The sequence below is a fragment of the Corvus brachyrhynchos genome, unplaced genomic scaffold (assembly GCF_000691975.1).
Source record: "Corvus brachyrhynchos isolate BGI_N302 unplaced genomic scaffold, ASM69197v1 scaffold1, whole genome shotgun sequence".
NCBI classification, from domain to species: domain Eukaryota; kingdom Metazoa; phylum Chordata; class Aves; order Passeriformes; family Corvidae; genus Corvus; species Corvus brachyrhynchos.
In genome coordinates this window covers 13,351,547-13,372,135 of record NW_008237222.1, presented here as the reverse complement: position 1 = coordinate 13,372,135, position 20,589 = coordinate 13,351,547, and the positions used below count along the sequence as shown (strand labels likewise).

General features: G+C 36.7%; 1 protein-coding gene across 1 annotated transcript in view; it reads left to right on the top strand.

Moving 5' to 3' along the window:
• Window positions 1–18,444, top strand: part of SH3YL1 (SH3 and SYLF domain containing 1) — a 35,164-nt gene extending 16,720 nt beyond the window's left edge. The window contains exon 10 of the mRNA XM_008629870.2: window positions 17,850–18,444. Within this exon, the coding sequence (XP_008628092.1) occupies window positions 17,850–18,049 (200 nt within the window). The 3' untranslated portion in view covers window positions 18,050–18,444. The remainder of the gene's footprint in view (window positions 1–17,849) is intronic.
• The last annotated feature ends 2,145 nt before the right edge of the window (window positions 18,445–20,589 follow it).

Sequence of the window (20,589 nt, the reverse complement as noted above, 5' to 3'; positions counted from 1 at the left end):
CTATGGTAAGTGACACTTTATTGTGCCATAAATTGAGTCTCTCCTGATGGGAGAGGATTTGCTGAAAGTCCTTGCAAGGAGTTTAAAAGATAAAGCAAGACGTCTTCTGTAGTTTCAATGCTTCTAGGTGGTTGTTTATTAAGTCTTACCAGAGAAACTGAGCCACTAGTGTGACCCAGGTACAGCATGGAAAGAGGCAAAGTGAGAGCGAGAAAGCCTAATTATCAAGATTTACACAGCCTTTTAAAGACATTTTAACCAATAGTTACTAAAAACGTACATTATTTTTACTTTCTTACCAATTATTCAGTAACACGACTAGGAACTGCGGAATTTTCTATTCAATCAATCCAAACTACTTTTACTGCAAAATATGGAGTGGTAGAAGAAGGAGAAGAAGGTTGAGAGAACAACAACAATCCTCCATTTTGATATTTTTTACTCTTATCTATATACTACAAAGAGAGGCCTAAAACCTCTAAATTTTCACCCTGTGGCAATCTTACATAGTAGTCTATCACCTAATTCACACCCCTGTATTTTCTAGTTGTTGTCTGACTGTTGGTAATTTTTTCCAAGGTTTGAAGCTAAAACAGTGTTGTTCAGGGGGGTAAGAACCCTTAAAAACAGGCAGAGAAATATTCTCGGCACTCTGGGTTCCTACAGTAAGGAAGAACCCTCATCAAGCTGTGCAGTAATCTGTTCCTTCAATACTATAATTTGATGAGAAACTCTAGCAGATTATAAACTATAAAATCAATAAGACAGCTCAGTGTGACAAATAGGTGTTCATTTTAGAAAATTTTTACAAAGTGAGACATATGATATATCTGCCATAATCCTTCATGACATTGTCTACTAATTTGGTAAACTAAAGTATGTGAGGTGGTTTTTTTTTGTTTTAAGAGTTTTTGCTGAGCTTGGTCTATTTTTATGTTTTTCATGGCAAGACCTGTGACATGTTTATATTTAGTTACTAGAAAAATAAAACATCCATCTGGTGGTCCCCCACAGTATTAATTTTCTTGCTATTATGAGCTCTTTCTTAATACTAACCGAACCCAGGAAATCCCAGGAAATTATTTTTGAGACTATTTTTATCCCTGATTCACTTTTACTAGGATCGTACTATTACTATCATGAATGTGGTAAGTCAGATAATCAAGCTGCTTATGGCTTATGTTGTGGCAAGCTGAGAGGAAAATATGCATCATGCAGGCCTTCACTGGTCATACTGAAACAAATAACTGGATGCACATAATCAGCTAACTCAAAATACAACAAGGCACAGAAAGATTGAGGTCAGACATGCTAGAATGAAACTGGGGTCTTTCTGATGTATGTATGCATGCGTGGGCAGAGAGCTGTAGTGCTAAGCATGAACCAGATACTCTGGCATGGGTCAAACTATTTTTTTTCTTGGCATTTTTTAATGGTTTGGAATAAAAATTGGGAAATTAAAGCTAAAGCACAGAAAAATTTAAGTGCAATCTGTGCTTATTTTTTTAAGTGTAAAGCACCACTAAATTGATAATTCTGATTCACAGAATTAAAACATGAAGTTGTTCATACGAACATATAAATGTTAAATAGTATAGATTGAAGTCTTGTCTGAAGCCATTGTAACACACACAGATTAATGGAATATTTCTGGAATACTGGCTTAAAAGGTTGTTTCAAAGCTGTGAACTCCATTAGATAGTATTTTCTTCTGTGTTTTTCAAGCAGTAGGACTACAGCAAGCTTAAATTGCTTTCCTGTCTATTATCCAGAAAAGCCTTTGGGAGTATGGGAGCTTCTGCTTCACTTATAGTACTTGAAGGCAAACAGAAATTTTGACTCCTCAAGGAAGTGATATATATACAGGATTTCTCTCCAGAGTGTGGTGAAATGCCCTGTGCTTGACTGACTTGAGACAAAAGCTAACATTATTGTAAGAAATTCAGGTCTTTTTGCAGTAGTGGTGGGCTGATGCTTTACAGATCCATCCTTGTAGCAGGGATGAGAACATCTACCTTATAGTAAATGCTAAGGGAAGACTTTCCTTTCTCTGGGAAATTAATACTTTTCACCCTGATGGAACACCCACTTTAAATGTATTTTCCCATGAGCAATAAAATTAGGTACCACGGTTCCCCAAAAAGTGGTATGTTCTCTGTCATGGAGGGACCTGGAGTCCTGCATCTACCTTGGCTGTGCTGGTTCAGTGTTACATCATGCAGGTCAGCCAGCTGGATATTGCTGATTGTACTAAGAAGGTCATTCACCTTTGGTAGAAACACTGTCAGTCCCTGAATAAGAAATAGGAGGCCATAGAGAAAGAAATCAATAAGACAGACACTAATGTAAGCTAAACTAGTATGACAAATAGCTGTTGTAGAAATGGTGTAATAATGGTTCTCACTTCTACAAAAAGACACGGTTGCAGGAAACTTCTTACCTTTTCATGAGGAGGTCTGGCAAGGTTTGCATTGAGACTTCTCTGGTTATATTTCATTTGGTTTGTCTTTCTCATTAAAAACTTTATTGCCATATTAGGCAACCTTCAGATATTCTTTTTCCAGTTGTTTCTTGAAGAAGCTCAGCTAGAAGTGACCTCTACTCTTGTGGAAAGGAAGTGTTAATTTTTTCATACACAGTGAGACTTGCACCCCTCTTCCCCCTTTTTTCTCAGTGGTGCATGTTTGTGTTTTTAGCAGCTCCTTTGCTATTTAGCAAGGAAGGTGTCAAAAGAAGATTAAAAATAGGAAAATAGAAGACTCCTATGTAAAAAAAATAGAATGGGAAAACTTGTTCTGGTACACAATTTCAAGTATTGGTCTGTGCCATAAGGTTCAGACTGTGTCTTCTGAACTCCTGCCATTTCTGCCTTTCGTCAGCAAGTACAGAAGGATGAGCCGAAATTTGAGGTTGGGGCAGCAGAGTAAGTTTGGAGATACTTTTGAGGGAAAAATCTGCTTTCACATTTATTGCACATTGGACAAATTTGAGCCAGTGGCTGAATCCCATCTGCAAGCCTGAATTCATGCTTGAACTAAGGGATGTGATTGCTGTTAGCGTTTTCTTTTGAAAGAGTATCTATAAATCCAGTATTTCGCTTGACTTAAAAGCATATGTATGAAGAATACTGTTAATACCATTCATAAATTTCAACTGAAAATTGTGGTACTGTTTGCTTTTTCATTTCAAGAGCTTTATCATAACTGACTAGGCTGATGTAATGAGTATTCCACAAAGTTTCGTTGTGCTTAGCTGGGAAGTGTAATGTGAACACACCATGGGTGATAATGGCTGTCCAAGATGCTTCATCCATGTGATGGTGGATGTTGCAGGTTGCAGAGTTTGCACTGATCAGATAAGGCTCTAGTTCATGGTTCTGTGCCATTTCTAGCTCTTGCTGAAGCTGTTCTGTAATGAAGAGGGCTATCTACCTTTCTCCTACTGGTTTAAACTGTGGCCAAATGATTGCAGGATTGTGCCATGGGATACTGTAAGTGGAAGTACAATTGCTTGGGTCACCATTTGGCAGATGAGGGGAATATTGATTGAATACCTTTTGAAATTATAAGTTGATGGAGCCTGTGGTATAGGTGGAATTAATAATAGCTGTACTGCTGGTGAAGAAACATAAAATCAACGAGAATTAGTAATTGTTGCAAGAATAAGTCCTAGCATAGATTTCAACAAACCTTATGTCCCTTAGCGCAGCTAAAGTTAACAAGAGTTTTCTATATATTGCAGGTGTTCATATAGTATAAATGTTACCATGGAAGTGCTAGACTTTGTATTAAAACAGGATACTCACTTGTCCCTTTTACAGAAAGCAGTTTCTGAATCTTTCACAATGACTTGAAACTCGTCCTCCTTTTCATCTATATTTTTTCTTGTCAAGATTAATTATTCTTTTCTCATGCTTTCTAGTTCTCTAGCAAAAATACTTTTCTATCTGATTCCTTTGCCTGGTAGTAGTAACGTCTTTCATTTGTTTTATTCTATGAAGTTCATTTTCACTTTGCCTTGAAAACAGGCTTTCTGTTCTTGCTCCGCTGTTTTCCCAACCAGTTTTAAACATTGATAAGGATTGTGAACAGACCTTCAAATGAGGCCTTGTACAATATTATTATTTAGTATGTTTCCATATGAGATACTCTTTGTCTCACATAATTTTGTTATTTTAACCATTTTTCTAGCCAGTGCAGAGAAATATGTCTCCATGCAAGGCTGAAAAATAATTTCAATCAGTATTTTACAAAGCATTACCTTAAGAAACTGGCAGAAACTGTATAGAAGTACTGTATTTACTACTCTTTGTTTTTTTCCTGAGACTGTAGATTGTTTCCCAGACTGGCATAAAAGCTAAGGCTTCTATCAAGTGAACCAGCTTATGTGCCAATAATACCCTTGGCAGAAATTTTGGAGCTGACCATACAGAGATTTGAGAATCAAAGTGCAGAGACAGTGTATTGAGATTGAAATGCTAACTTGGTAATGTGTAGAGGAACATAGAGAAGCTTGTCAAAATAAAAGAGCCCCAGATCATTCCTAAATCATCAGTTTGACCTAAATAAAACAGACCTCAGTTCTTGTAACTGTACTTTTCATAATATGAAGGCAATGCTTAGCATTGCATCTCAGCTTTTGCAGTATGATTGCAGCACAGACATTACTTGCATTAATGTAGTGTTGAGCATGATAAAGCCCTTGACATCCATATGGTTTATTTGACCTTTTCACTTTGAATGAAAATCTAATTGTTTTTTGAAAAGGCAGAAAAATATAAAAAGTAATCAGCAAAAGTACTGTTATGGAATTGACTCTTGCAAGCAGGAGGTAGGGGTTTTTTATATCCTAAATATCAAATACAACCACAGATGCTTAACAAAAAAGGCACTTCTTTAATGCAAAAGCTGAGTGTGCTGAAACAAAGATAGAAAGCATTCCATCAGCAGATGAAGATGATGAGCCAGCATGTTCCCTAGTAGGCCAGAAACTCAAAACCAGCGAAATATGTTTCATACTGATGAGCTAAATTTGCGCAGTAACTTAAACTTTAAATACAGTCAAGTCTGTTTCAATCACCAGTTTTGTTTGCTAGACATGACATTGTTCAGTAACGACACAAGTTAGTAATATGGAATCTGCTTTGAAATGATCAATTTCTAGCTTACATAGAAGAGGTCAAAAATACATAAGCCTTTTCCTGGGTTTTGTGAGTCTCTTACAAAAGTGTGTATAATATCTTCATTCCACGCATACAGATTTGCAGCTGATGATGAACTTTTTATCTGTTGAGGCTTTGTAGCAAAATTGAGGATCTTGTACCTTGTATGGCTAACTTTGCTTTGAATAGTTATTTCCAGCCACCATTTCTTTGTTAACAGAGAAGGTAGTTGTAAAGTTATTCTGAAAATCAACTGGAGGGCTTTGTAACACTGGAAACCTGGACAGTGTACCCAGTTAAGTAATACATAACATCTAGCACTGCAACTAAATCAGAAAATAGGGTTTGCTGAGACAGTCCTCATGGAAGTGGAAGAGGGCTTAACATCTGGTTTTGCTTTCCTTTCAAGAATTTGGGTGTATATTTAATACCGAAACATATTAAAGAGTGTAGTTCCTGGAATGATACAGGCCTTCCTTGATTTTATCCATGTACCTTGAACATATTTTCCAGGTCACTGGAAAAAGGAAAACATTGTATACCTCTTTTAAAAGAGGGGAAAGGAGGGCTCCAGGAACTACACACCTGTCAGTTTCACCTCTGTGCCTGGGAAAATCATAGAACAGATCCTCCTACAAGCTATACTAAAGTACAGGGGTGGGGAGGTCATTTGTGAGGCAGCACAGCTTCACGAAGGGCAAGTCCTGCCTGACCAACCCACTCAACTACATCAGTGGACAAGAGAAGGGCTTCAGATGCCATTTATCTGGATTTTGGGTCCCTTCTAACCCAAGCCATTCTTTGATTCTTTGATTTTGAAATTGCCTTAAATCTATGGCTGCTGTAACACAACAGCCTTCAGGTGTTCTAGGTATAGAACAATTCTTTGCCCATACGTGAATGTAGAGTACAGCAATGCAACTTACACCTTCTCTCCCTCCTGAGAGCATGTTTGTTTAACTGAGCACAAATAGGCATTCGTGGGGCATTTAAAGAGTACTGTTTTACCCCAGTGACAGTGAAGCTCACTTAATGTGAAAAGTCCACCCTCATTTTCTTAGTCTTGAAGAACTAATTATTTGCAGACTTCAATATTGAATTTAAATACTTGAGTTTCTTAAGAAGCTTTTATTCAGAAAGTAGAGAAAAATGAGAGATTTTGTTTACTTGCCCAAAACAAGCCGTAATTATTGGCAAAGAAACAGCTAAGGCAAGAGATTATTTGTTCTGAGTGTGATTTGCTGAATATCACATCTCCTGACCTTTGATCAGATGAGCATTATTGGAGATTATTTGGATCAATGATGGCATATGAAATACTTCAAGTATCTGTACAGAATATATCTGATTATAGAAGATTAGTACCTGTAGATATAAAATGTCAAATCTACTGTGCATATTTAGGCCTTCCCAAACATCTGTTCAGTGAGATCTGAGGTTGTTGTTTTGTGTATGCTGAGGGTTTTTTGAGGTGAGTCTACACTTAAAAAACAAAATTTAAAAGACCATTAAGGAAATTAATAGTTTAATGTGAATAGGACATTTGAGATTTCACTTGTAAGGCTGAACAAACACTTGGTTTGTTATTTGTCCAGAAGCAACTAAAATTAAATTTGTAAGAAAGTATACATCTGTTCTGCTCCAGAAGTTGAGATAAACCCCGTTTTTCTTAAGATAAAAGATGAGAGGTGAGAGCTAAGAATATGGAAAATGAGCATACTGGGTAGAGAAAAGAGCTCATCTGTATACTGGTGTGATTCAAGAACTGAAATTATTTTCATGACTTTTAGTATTTAGGATATCGTTAGGCTACTATTTTTCTTTCTAAATGGAAGTTGCTTGAAGACTTTTTCTAATAGCCATTAGTATGTGTAATATTTTGTTTCCATATAGGAATTGAAAAGTTAATTTCTTCAGAGCCGCAGTGTATAATACACTACACTGGTTCTTCTTTACTCCATTTTCCCCAGCCCTCACTGGCTGATGTTTTGTCTTCATGAGAAAAAAGCCATGAAATCTTTTAACTTACTGCCCTCTTATTCTCTGTTTAGTAATTCATATGGCACTTTCTTTCAACCTTTCTCTGACTTTCCTTACTTCATTTTCTTTGTAAGTTTTTAAACAGATCATTTACCACTTTGCCAAGATGCTGCTGTTTTAGGCCTATGTAGGCCTTTAGACATAGTGAATGATAAAGCCTGAGAATAGACATTGCCCAATAAGGGCCCAGTAAGTGAATCTCAACATTATAATGTGGTTTATTTCTGCTCATCATGACATTGTAACTTGGATAACTCAGTAATTTGACTTAACTTTTGTGCCTCCTAGCTGTGACCATGAGTTCAATATCACCTTTGTGGCTCTGAGCTGCAACTTTGAGCCAAAGCTGACATTACCTAAATTTGTTAGAAACGACTTACGAATGGTAAAGCCTCCAAATTCAGATATCATGAGAACATGGACCATGATTGCATTAAACTTCTGCATCCATAAAATATTAAAAATATACGTATCCAGTGAACTTAATGACGTCTTACTCTCCAGGATGCCAGTTTTCAAAAAGTCATATGGAATGAGATTCTGTGTCTGTCATGTTCTTATTATTGCATGTGGTCATAAAGGGGACATTTTGAGGTAGTGTTGTTTCAATATTTCATGACTTTGAAATTTTTCTTTCTTTGTTTACATTCCAGGAAGCAAATGACTCAGTCCTTTTTCATAAAAGATTTACATAATATATGCAAGAGGTTTTTAAATTGGAGGAGATATTCAAACTGGTAGTCACATCCATTGCAAACTATATATTTTCTATTTCAATAACAGAATACTGTTTTCAGTTGCAGTTTTCATCATTTTGATTGCTTTCTAAAATCATGAGTAGAAAAATTAGTTGTAAAAAAAGATTACTTTTTTAATATGTGCATGTAGTAATAAATGTACAATTCTGTACTTTTGTAACTTTATTTCTTTACATATGAGAGTATCTTTTTCTGTGTTTCCAGAGCTGTTCTGTGCAAATTTGACTGTTATAAAATAAATGAAGTAGTTTCCATTACTTTGTTTCTAAGGAGACACATTTAGTTGCATGCATGTATGCTTTCAGATACTGAAGCAACTGCTTTTAGATTATCAACAGTTCTAGATTGGTTTTAGAATATCAACAAAGTATCTTCAATTGTTTCTTTGTTCTAATTCAGTGTGACTCATTACACTTACGATCAAGACTACTATTTATTCATATATTTTGAATTTAAAACTAGTATTCTTTCCTGTTTTAAAACTCTTTACAGCAATTACAAAATATAATAGTGAGATAAGGTGTGAGATCCTTAACTTTAAGGGACTGAACAGCTTTCAGGAAACTGGTATGTTGGGATGATTAGTGGTTTCCTCAAAAACCCAGCACTAAACCTTACATCTTTCTGCCACACCTCCTTCTCAGTTCCCTTGCAATGTTTCTTTGACTATCCCTGATGCAATTCACGTAAGAAATTATATCTCTTTCTTAGCTGCTCTTCTACGTAATGGTTTAGAAATAGACTTAAAATATAATGAAAACCAAGAGGGTAAGTTTAGATATAGTAAAAGGTAGATACTCCCCAGTATGACTGATCATACATAACCAAGATGTTGGATTTGTCTCATTCTTGAAGAAATGTGCTGTATCACTGAGGCTTTAGTAGTTTCAGCTTCATAATTCTTTAGAGAAAAGAGCAACACAGAATTAGCATTGTATCAGACAACGTGCCATCCAGTTTCTCTCTCTGTATCAGTGGTTCAGTACATAATTAATGCTTTGAATTCAACCTGATTAATGCTGTTCTTAATTATTTTCTAAATTAATATCAACAGGTAAATTTTAGGCTTGTTTCCTTAGTCTCTTGGAAACAGCTGCACCATTTACATCATGTGCTAGTATTTTTTATCGTCTTTCTATCTAGTATTTATCAAGGCACTAATCACAAAGACATCTTTATCTTCCCTCTAAACTTTTCATCCCTCTAGTCTTCTGTTTGCTAGTTTCCTTTTTTTTTTTTTTCTTTTTGTAACCTTCAAGTAGGTTCCATTATTGTACACATAGGCTTCTCTCAAAATAACTAATATTAAAAAACCCACTAATATTAAGGCAGTTTATGGAACCAATGACTTTTTGGTGGATTAATGATTACCAAACTAATGAGTAATATCTGTGTTCAGTACTGTATTATGTTGAATTCGAATTTGGTTCTGGGTTTAGAGTTCTGGGATATGGAATACATCCATTCATTTTCAAAATCTGTCTCTCTGTATTTAAGTTTCTTTAAATTATGTACACATTCCCTTAATTTCTTGATCTTTGTTATTAGTTTCTGTAACTTCATTAAGATTCTTCTAAATGGATTTGACCCCTTAGCTCTGTGTTGTATAGCTTTATCACATATTTTACATTTAGCTCAGCCTTCAGCTACAAGAGTGGCTCTACTACATTGCTAATGCTTCTCCTGTTCTTGTACTTCACCTTCCTATGGCTTCCAGTTCCTTCAGTGCTCTCTGCTCTCCTTTCCCTCCCATTTTTCATTTGCTGATTTCTTCATTCATGGTTATCTCAGACCTGTTTAAAACCACATATTAGAAATTGTAGTTCATCCTTCTGTATGTAACCTGCTAGATTAATATACATCTTCTGTTTTATTTGGTAATACTTGTGATCCCTGAATTCTATTGCTGGGCTGTGTCTGTAATTACCTTTACATCTATATTTTGAGTGTGTCACTGAGAAGTCTTCCTTATTCAGCCGTCTATTTTTATGCTAAGTTTTCCCAGCTAGCTGTCCTTTGTCCCTTTTAATTTGCTAGATAACATTTTCTGCAAAGAGCTATTTCTATTTCTCCTTTACTCGAGTATTCTTTTGTCAACTAATTAAGAATTCAAGATAAAAATTGTCAAGTAGAATCTGGAACTTCCTCTTGCTGACCCCTGCAGAGCTCACATGTTCTTCAACTTGAATTTCTTAGAAGTTCTCACTTTCACTATAAGAGCAATGAGGCCTATAGATGTTCTCTGAATACCATTTTAAAGATGCAGCCTTTTCTTTCTGTCTCCACTTTTGTCCACACTTTTGTCCTATTATGATTCAATTGTTGCAACATCCTTCTCTCTGACCTTTGCAAATTCAATATTTCTTTACGTTCATCTAGATTCAGTTCTTGCTTCAAAGTTAATTTCCTGCCCTATCATTTTGCTCATCTTTTACATTCCTCCACTGGCTCTCATGTTAAGTATGTCTTTGAGCTCAGACAGAACCTAAAGCACCCCCTGACAGATGCAGCTTTCACCTCAGTCTTGTTAGTATTACAGGTTTAACTTAGTGGTCACCTACCTACTTTGAAGTTAAACTTTAACCATTTCTCTGTCTGCCTTTAGGCATCATCATGGCCCAATGCTGCTGCATTCCCCAAGTCAGAATTTTAGATCTTTAGTTCCTCCTGTCATGAGCCCTAACACTACTTCAGAAAGCTATCCCTGTCATTAGTAGTTACCCTGATGCCTTCAGAATTTACTACATGCCATTTCCTTTGCCCACCCTTGCCTTTCATATTCTAATGTATAATATGCTGCATCCAGCAGAAAATGTATCTCTCTGGTTTCTGTAGCCCCTACTCAAATCCTACCTGAAATATAGCTCAATAAACCTTGAGGCTTCTTGAGCTCAAACAGAACCAAAAGCACTCCCTGACAGATCCACCCTTCATTTCAAGGTTTCTTGAAGGCATTATAAAGCAGGAAGGGACTGTAAGACCCCTAGTAACTGAGTGCAGAAGCTGACTAACTGTTACTGTCTGGATTCCATACTATTATTTTAGTTCCACCCTAAAAGCTGGCTTTGACTGTAAAGCAGTAACTCATACAGCTGGGAATAAGCCATAAGACAATTTTTTCTCTTTTCTATTTTTCACTTGTCTTGCAAGGAGCCAGTGTTATGTTTTAGTTCTTAGATCTAGATCTGTCAGTTGAGGAACACAGCAAATGCAGACATACCTGTAAGATACTTACTCTGGCCATTTACTGCCTCACCTCATTTCTGGTATTGCTTGTCCACCAATGAATCTTTCTCTTCAGCCCCTTATTTTACTAAACTCTGATCCAAGTCTTAACAGTAACCCTAGTCACTCTGTCAGTCCTAGACTAAACTGATTTGTGTGCCAGTGCAACTCCCTACAACACACTGAGCCATATGTTGACAGGAAGGCCCTGCCAGGAAGCATCCTCAGAGAGATGCGGGTTCCTACTAGGAGTGCTCCATGCTGGCACTCCACTAGCTGGATACAGGCTAGTCAGTGTCTGACAGGAAGTCTGCTCTGTCTGGCCTGACCATCAGATGATGCTGACAATGTGACTTCCATTGGTATCAAACTGGGTTTTGATTACAGCTGTTCCAGTCCAAACTGCCTACAATACAAATTTTCATACTGCTTTTATACTTTCAGGTAACTTTATTTCAAAAGTCTCTTTGAAGTTTTTCACCAAATTGCAGAATGGCTGAGGTTGAAAAGGACCTCTAGATATCATCTGGTCCAACACCCTTGCTCAAGCAGGACTGGGTCTAGACAGCTTTTTTTGGATGAAAACTCCATCACCTCTCTGGACAACCTATTCAGTCACTCTTAGAGCAAAAAAGTGTTTCCTGATGTTCAGACAGCACCTCCTGTGTTTCAGTATGTAGCCATTGCCTCTGTCACTGGCCATCACTGGCAAGAGCCTGGCTCCACCCTATTTTCACCATTCCTTCACATATTTATAGGTACAGATAAGCCTTTTCTTCCCTAGGCTCTCTCAGCCTTTCCACATAAGAGAGATGCTCCAGTCCCTTCAGGTTCCACATGGCCCTTTGCTGGATTTTTTCCTGCGTGTCCTTGTTTCTCTTGTACTGAGAAGCTTAGAACTGGACTCTGCACTCCAGGTGTGACCACACCAGTGCTGAGTAAAGGAGATCACCTCCCTTGACCTGTTGTCAATACTTTGCCTAATGCAACCTGGGATACTGTTTGCCTTCTTTGCATTGCCTCATCTATAGTTGTTGAGTTAAGCTAATGGTTGTCTTCCTCTTTAACAAGTTTGGTTGGAACCTGATGACAGTCTTCCTTTTTAATATGACAATTTGGAGCAAACATCCTTCAGGCATTTTAGTGTAACCAATAAATGTATACACGCAGTATTTACACTCACAGTGGTATCTTAGCAGATACCACTTTCTAAGGTGGGCATTAAAATTTCCTATCATGTCTTCATTGTTAAGGACACTATCATTTTTTATTCAGATTTGCAATGGGGCCCAGTAATTGACCTAGTTCTTTAACCTACTTTGGATTCTTTCCTGAACTCTGAATATAAACTCAATACTAACCCTTTCCAAGCAAAAGCCCATAATGGGTAAAGAACCAATATTTGTCTGTTCACTGCTGCTTACATCTCTCATACTAAACCTATGAGCAATACCTGATCCTTTCAATGCCTCTGAACAGTGTATTAGTTTACTAAACCTTTCTGATACTTGATATGTTTATTTTCAAAAGCACAGATTTTTTCACCTGCCTAATCTGTTAGTTGTTTTCCATCATTTTGTCTGTTTGTTGATTTTCTCTTACTTCTGCACCAACAGGGTCCATGTGGTTGCTTATTTTTCTAGGTCTCCATTTAAACAATGAGACTTGTATTACAGCTTTTCAGTAAGCTGGCGCTTTTTGGTGGAGCTTTTGTGCCTGCACTAACTTCTGTCATCTCTGTTGCTGGAGACTCATCTGACTTGTAACATTCTGTGGCAGTCCATTTACCAAAGGAGATATTTAACAAAGAGTGCATAATATATGGACAGTCAGCAACAAGAACACAGTGGCAGTGATCAGTCCTCTTGATCAGAAGGCTTGTTGGTGGTGACAATTGAGTCACAGGGCCCTTTTCTGCAAGTTCTTTAATATGGTTGTGATGAACCCAAAACCAGCAGTAATAGTTTATGTTAGTTCACTTATAGTTTCTATCATATAGTTTTTCCTGGTTTTGTCTGGGGCAGAGTTAATTCTCCTCTTAGCTGGTAGTGTTAATTGCTAGTAGTGTTGTGTTTTGTATTTAGGATGAGAATAAAGTCGATAATGTGCTGCTGTTTTAGTTGTTGCTGAGCAGGGGTTACCCTAAGTTAAGGACTCAATGGCTTCTCATGCTGCACTGTCAGCAAGTGGGCTGGGGATGCACAAGAGGCTGGGGGGGGGGACACAGCTTGAGTTCTTATCTCAACCCATGAGTCCATGAGTTTTCTTACTTATAGCCCTCCAGATCTCTTTCGCATCCCACTGAGGGGGGGCAGGGAGTCAGGTGTGTGTGGTACTTAGTCACCATTTGGCATTAAACCATGACATCAGTGCACACATGACCCACAAAATCATGCTAGTTCTCAAATTACTGACAATTAGTGAAACTTGCAAAGTGCACGTTTAGCAATCTCACCACTAACCTCAAGTACATGAAACTTACTTCAGTTTTATTGCTGTGTCCATGGCCAAAAGCAGCACATCTTCTGCAAGCTGTTCAGCATCAGGCATTTGGTGGCTGGGGGATATATGCATCTATGCCAGTAAAATTAAGTTTGGGGCCCACAGCTGAACTGTGTTCCAACTATTCTGTGTTCCAACTCAGATTTGGGTTTTGAAAGTCTAATAAGCTTAAGCCAAAATGATTACAAATGACTGTTCTTCTCTGAAAACTAGTCTTAGAAACAGCCTATGGCTTTACTAATATTTTATAAGCTCACATTAGAATAGTGGCTATTTTATTTACTAGTAAATTAAACAGTGTGAAGGCATGGGCCCAAGCACTGTAACTCATTTAGTTATGTGATTGTGTTGTTAGAAAATGCCTTGGCATTATTCTCACCTTCCACTTTCACAAATAATTCCAAGATGTGGTTCAGTTGTTACTCCGGTATAGAAACCAGCAGGCAGTTTGCATGTGGCTTTTCTCTCTGGTCAGTGTTTACTGGTATGTGTGTGGCCAGTCTATGCCAGCTGGCCTCTTAACTGAGTCAGAGAAGTGTAGACAGTGCATCTGTTCTACAGAGACTTTACAGAAAATGCTTTTATTCTGCGATAAATGTGCCATAATTAAAAATAGTTTTATTGCTCTTTCATTCACTCTGAGGCTGTATTGTAGCACACCCAAGAGGCCATAAATTCACTCTAGTTTATACCCCTCCAAGTCTTTTATCTGTAGCAGTGTTCCTTCACAAAATCTTCAAATCATTTTGGTATGTAAAGATGAATAAAATGAGAGGATATTGTGGTCAGAGAAGTTTGCTGTCAAGCGTATGCTATGCCTGTGTATGCTGGAGCATTGAATATATATGTTGGCTACTGTGCTAATTGATCTTCAACCAAAATTTCTATATTTCTGTTTTGATCACCGTGTTTGTGGAAGTGTGGTGTGTGTATTCAAATACCAATAACAAATAAGGATTTTCTACGATGTAGTTTGTTTTTCTTGCAGTGTGCATACTCATTAATCTCAATGATTTTAGTATCATATGCTGTATGTAGCACTGTAGCACCATCTTGTGTGAGCTGCAAATGTGGTTTCTGTATATGCATTCAGCAATCTTCATGTGGAATGTAACAATTTTATTTAAAACCCTTTCATATAAAACTGAAATTGGGAAAGGAGAACATGAAATAGATCCTCGTTATAGTCTGTGCAGTAGGTTTCATAATAGTGCATGCATTTAAGATACCTCATTGTTAGGATGACCCATATAGGTATGAAGCATGGGATGCTGAACTCTGGAGGCAAGAAATATGCATTCTGTCTGCTTTGTGCTACAAGACTACATAATTAAAGCACAGAAATTGGAATATTTATGAGAAATAAAAGCAAACAAAACTATAGTATAGGAAAAGACTGCTAGGGAAAATTAAGTAGAAATGGCTATGAAAGAGCTGACAGGAATAAAGCTGAAAAATGCTCTTAAATGATTGCAGGGAGCAAATGGGGCAAGGACACGGAACTGAGTGTTCATATTCAGCTGTCGTGCTTTGAGGTTTCTCTATGTTTGGAAAGGTTTGGGAAGAGAAACACATAAAACAATTTTGTTCATATGATAGAGCAAACAATAATTGGAGGCATGGTTGTGGTGCATTGAATATACTTCCTACCCTTTGCTATCTCACACATGGATCTTTTTTTCCCCACCTTTTCATGCTTTAATTTGTGCCTCGTTTCATTTTTCTTCCTACTTTTACAGAGCCAATTTCAGAATACTCAACAGTTTGTGTAAGAGGAATTTCAGTATTATTGCAGGTTCAGCCATGGAGGTGGTAACTACTAGTTACTACCATTGCTATGAGTCCAGCATATCATAGTGGTCTTGACAGCTCTTCTTCTGAATGTAATGAGAAGAAGCTCTCACATCACTTAGCACTTTCAGTCTTCTCTTTTGCTCTGTCAAATATCTAATTTTTCCATATATATTTGGGGAAGTTTTAATTATATAGTAACTCCGATTCTCTTTGAGTGACTATTCATTTAGGTGATGGAAACACATAGGTTTAAGAACTCAAAGTATAGGAATTTGTTGCATTCACAGTGATGTATAAAAGGAACTTTTACCCATGTGTGCTGCCTGAATGTGGCACAGGGGTAAAACATACCCTTCTTCCTTTTTATATGCAACTGAGTCATAACTATTTTCATGCCATACCATCTAAAGGGCCATAGTATTTTCTGACTATTCTTCAATTAATACTAGGAGTAAAAAGTTGATTTTTTTGCTTTTGTGGGTTTTTCTGCAATTTCCTCAATCAAAATATCTAGCTTCAAACCACACTGTGCACGGGAGCACATCATATCATCCCAAGTACATCAAATATTTGAATTCTTGGAGGAAATTCATATAATTGCTAAATATTCAGTCTATCAGGGTTTCAGATGTGACAGTAAAAGAGCTATTTAGAAAAGCTGCATTGCTGCCTTTTTTGGTAGGAGTAACTGATTGAGATATGGACCTGATAATCATGGTTTTATTTTCACATCAAAAGAAATAGTGTTGTGTGGCTTTACATCATGACTATAGATAGCAAGAGAGAGAGATTGTGTGATCAAGAAAGACAGCATTTGACTTCTCTGCAATCAAATCTCTCCCAGCTCATGGCCAAATAATTTTGTGTTATTCTTTGATGATTGCTAAAAGTTCAGATCATGAAGAGAAAGCACTGGCCTGTAGAATGAACATATATATTGACAGATGCTGGGGAAAAAAGCCCTGTGCTGTTTATGCATACATTTGTGGTCCATTGTTCTTCTCTGTCCTCTTTTGGCTACAGTTTGTGTTTATGAGCCTTAAGGAAAAAGAATTTTTCCTCTTTCTTTTGAAATGAAAAAAGCAACCAGAAGAAAAGATCTGTGTCTGTCAGTTGTTGAAGACAGACTGCAAACGTTGTATAAATGCTTTGCTCACCACCCTTTCTAGCTCTGCGCTTGCAATGTGTAGACTAATGAGAGCTTGGATTTCCCCTTTTCCAGCAGTTTTGACAGCAAGAAGGTGCAGCTAATGCTAAAAGCCTTTAATCTTGCATGCTTGAGCATTTATGCAGCCATCATGTCTATATGAGAAATACATCCTGAAATCTCTCTACCTGTCTGTGTAAACATTATTTCCTCTTAACTAATCTTCCATTGCACCTTCCATTTTTCACTTTTAGATTCACTCATGTGAGAGATTTAACTGTTTTCTAAATCAACAGTAATCTAATGCAACTACCTCCTGTAACTCAGACAGTTGAAGGGATTGAGAGAAAACATAATTATTATTAAATTGAAGATACTCAGATTAAAAGTTCAGTGGTAATAAACATTGAGATATTGGCTAAAAATTTTCTACAGGAATAGAGGATGGATAATAGTATCCAAGATTTTCATAATTTTAAAACTATTTGAGAAGACTCATGGCATGATTCCACCCCCAGCTGAGGACAAGAAGAGTTATGTAAGAGATTGGTGTAAAGAAAATAAAAGCCATTTGTATATGTGGCCAAAAATACTACTATACAAACCAAGTCATTTCCAGTACATCAAACTTTAATCTGTTCCTTCCACTGGCACATTTTGTGTGTTCTGTTTAACGTCTGAGATACACCAAAATCCCAGGTACTGCAAAACCTATGGAACAAGAAGGGAAGTGCTGTGGATATTTTGTATTTTTATATCCTGAGTTTTGATTAAAAAATCAAATTTTCTCCTTTGAATTTTGTACTTTCTATGAAGAAGCTGTCACAAAGAACACAAACAAAACTCAAATCTGAGCAGTGGCTCTGACAGGAGTCGTTCAGGAAACACTCATGCTTTCCTCAACACACCACTTTTGTTGCCACTGTCTTTGACTGTACGAGGCATACAGAAAAATGGCTGATCTTTATTTTGTACAGAGTCTAATTTTATTAAATAGACTGTACTATTAGGCTGGAATTAAAATTTCTCTTACCTAAGAATGTAGCAGAAATGGAGGGGATTTTTCATTAGTGGTTTATATGCTCACATAGATTATTTTAGTGTCTTTGTCACCCTTTTCTACTGTCATTTAAGGATATTCTGCTTAAGAACTTAGTGTATGTGCTGACACTAGTAATTTCCTTTTAGTAATTTCCTTTTTATTTAATATTTTTAATTTCAGATAACTCTCGGAGTGATCCAGTAGAAGTGACTGCACTTTATTCATTTGAAGGACAACAGCCAGGTGACTTGACTTTCAAAGCCGGAGACAAAATCACAGTGACAACTAAAACAAATTCCCAATTTGATTGGTGGGAAGGAAGAATAGGAGGAAAAACTGGCATCTTTCCAGCCAATTATGTTGCCATAAGTAACAACTGAATTTGTACAGAATAAAATGTTGAGGCAGTAATATATTTACACTCAAAAATATATTTTAATTTTTCAGATTTTATTAAAATGAGATTTTTGATCAATACTATTCTAACAAAAAAAAAAAATTAAATGCTTTGAATGACCATAACTTTCCCCTAAGTTTATTTCTTAAGTAAACAGTAGGTGATAGTCAATTTATAAGAGCATTATTTTTCAGCAAGTTGCTCTATAAAAAGTAATCCGATTTGTGTATAGTTTCAATTCTGTCTTAGTATATGGATTAATTTTTCACATGAAGGAAAAGGTTTAGAATTAGACATGCTGAAAAAATGTTCATTTCTATTAAATTGTTATTTATGGTCTCTTTCCGTAATAAATGCTCTTAAATTTGCTTCAAACCATGTTTGAGTCAGAGTTCTTTACTTGGTAAATATGGATGTTTTTTCACAGGTATGGCAGATAAAATCACCTTCATACTTGGTTTTAAAAATCACTCTAGATATTGCAGTTTTTTAGTAACTACTTTAGATCTGGTCTGTAATGTTTCTCATTGTTAGGCACACAAAGATCTTTTTTAAAACAACTCTGTGACAATTAAGCAGTTCAGCTTCTCTGATAGCTTGTCTTGCCCTCATCTTTGGAGAATTTAAGCACTTCTGAAAGTTTGTTTAGTAAAATGCATGAATAGTCCCTCAGAAAACATACAGGCTTATCCTTGATTCCTGTAGGAACTTGTTCCACAGGTCTCTCTATCCACAAAATAGAGAAATTTCTGCTTCACAAGTGAGCTTGAATCCTTCCTGCTTCTTCCCATTTAAAACTTTTTTAATGTTTAATCTTTAAGAAAAGAGCAACATAAACTACAGAGTGAGTAGAGTACATTTATAACAGGGATGATATAGGGAAGATATTTCTGTAGGATAGATGTGATAGTAATGTATAGCACCATCATTCTTGGGTTTCAACTTCATTTTGAGTATATTTTTAAATCAACTTTATTATACAAATACTGCTTTTAAAATTGATGTGACAAATCACAGCAGAAGTGAGAATGAGATTTTGAGTTTTTTAGAACCAGTTTCGTTTCCTTCTCAGTGCTGAATATCCTGAATTTGCCTCTTATATGGAGTTAATGCCAAAATGATAATTATGTTCCATCAGTCTCAGGTTTTCCCCACTTGAAAATGTATTAAGTCCTTGTTTCTTCTAACTGTGCCATGAGGACCAGAAAATCAGTATGTATGATCTTTCCAGCAACCAAGGCATAGTTGATCTGTTATGATCCACTAATCTATCAGGTAATCTTTAGGTTTAAGTTATCTCATCTGAATGGTAATGGTAAGGCTAAGCCCAGTGTAGATGAAGACTTAGCATTAGGAAGTTATTGAATTCTAGTTATTGGGAAAAGTTTCTGGATTTCTTTCAGCCAAAATACATTTTGATAAACAAACTCAAAATGAGACAGAAGAGACTGAAACCAGAGTCAAATGTGTTTACAGCCTTTCAGTGAAAATCCTTCATATGCTTTGCCTCAAAAAATCAGAGAGAGACCTGTCTTCAAATAGATACCACCACCAAACAAATCCACACTGCTTGCACATGTTTTTTTAGTAAATATTTTCTAGCTAGTGAGAAAGAGTTATACAACCTCAGGTAGCTGCAGTGGAAATGCACACTATGCTTTTAGAAGGACTGCTGTAGCATCTGCCAGTTTGAGGTGCGAAAGCAGGTTCTGTGTTTACCTATCTTTGACAGACTGCATCTATTGCTTCCTAAGCCAGAAAACACCAAATAAGCCACTATCAGGACTCGGTGAACAGGATTTCTAATAGTGTGATAGTCCCAGAAGCTTGATATTGTCACATATTCACAAAGAATAACTCCTGCTTTTATGATATCCTGTTGCTGCACTGTAGCTACACAGTTTAAGCTGAAGCATCCACTAGCAGTATTCTGCTGTAATACTTCATTAGTCATTTCCAGAATGCTTGCTGCTTTTTCAGCCAGTGTACTTGCTTTTATGTAGAGTTGTTAAAGCTTCTTAACTCATCTCAAGTGTCTTCTTCCATGAAACTGTTGGAATTTATGAACTTGCAGCGTAAAATCTTTTTATTGTTTATGTAAATTCAGTTTCTTGGATTGTCCTAGCTGTTTGGGGAAAATGAGGATTGTCTAATCTCAGTGTTCATGATATCTGTGGACTGTGCAGGATATCACTGATTAATTGCTAAATCCAAGCTGCATTTTGAGGAGGAAATATTAAATGGAAAGGATATCTTATAACTGGAATGTGTCTTACTTCATTTAAATGTAATAGAGGAAAGAGAATATTCAGCAAATTAGCCTAATTCAAGAAAGGCATTGGTTGTCAGAACCAAACCTTACAGAACTCTACTGCCTGATTCCAAACATCATTGACACAGGCTGGATTAGCTCAGATCAGTGGGCTTAGGCTAATTCCAAAAGGGTTTTTACAGTAAAAACACTTTACAGTAAAAGGCAGTCTGCACATTTCAGTAAACTAAGAGATCCCTAAGGAAGCTGGT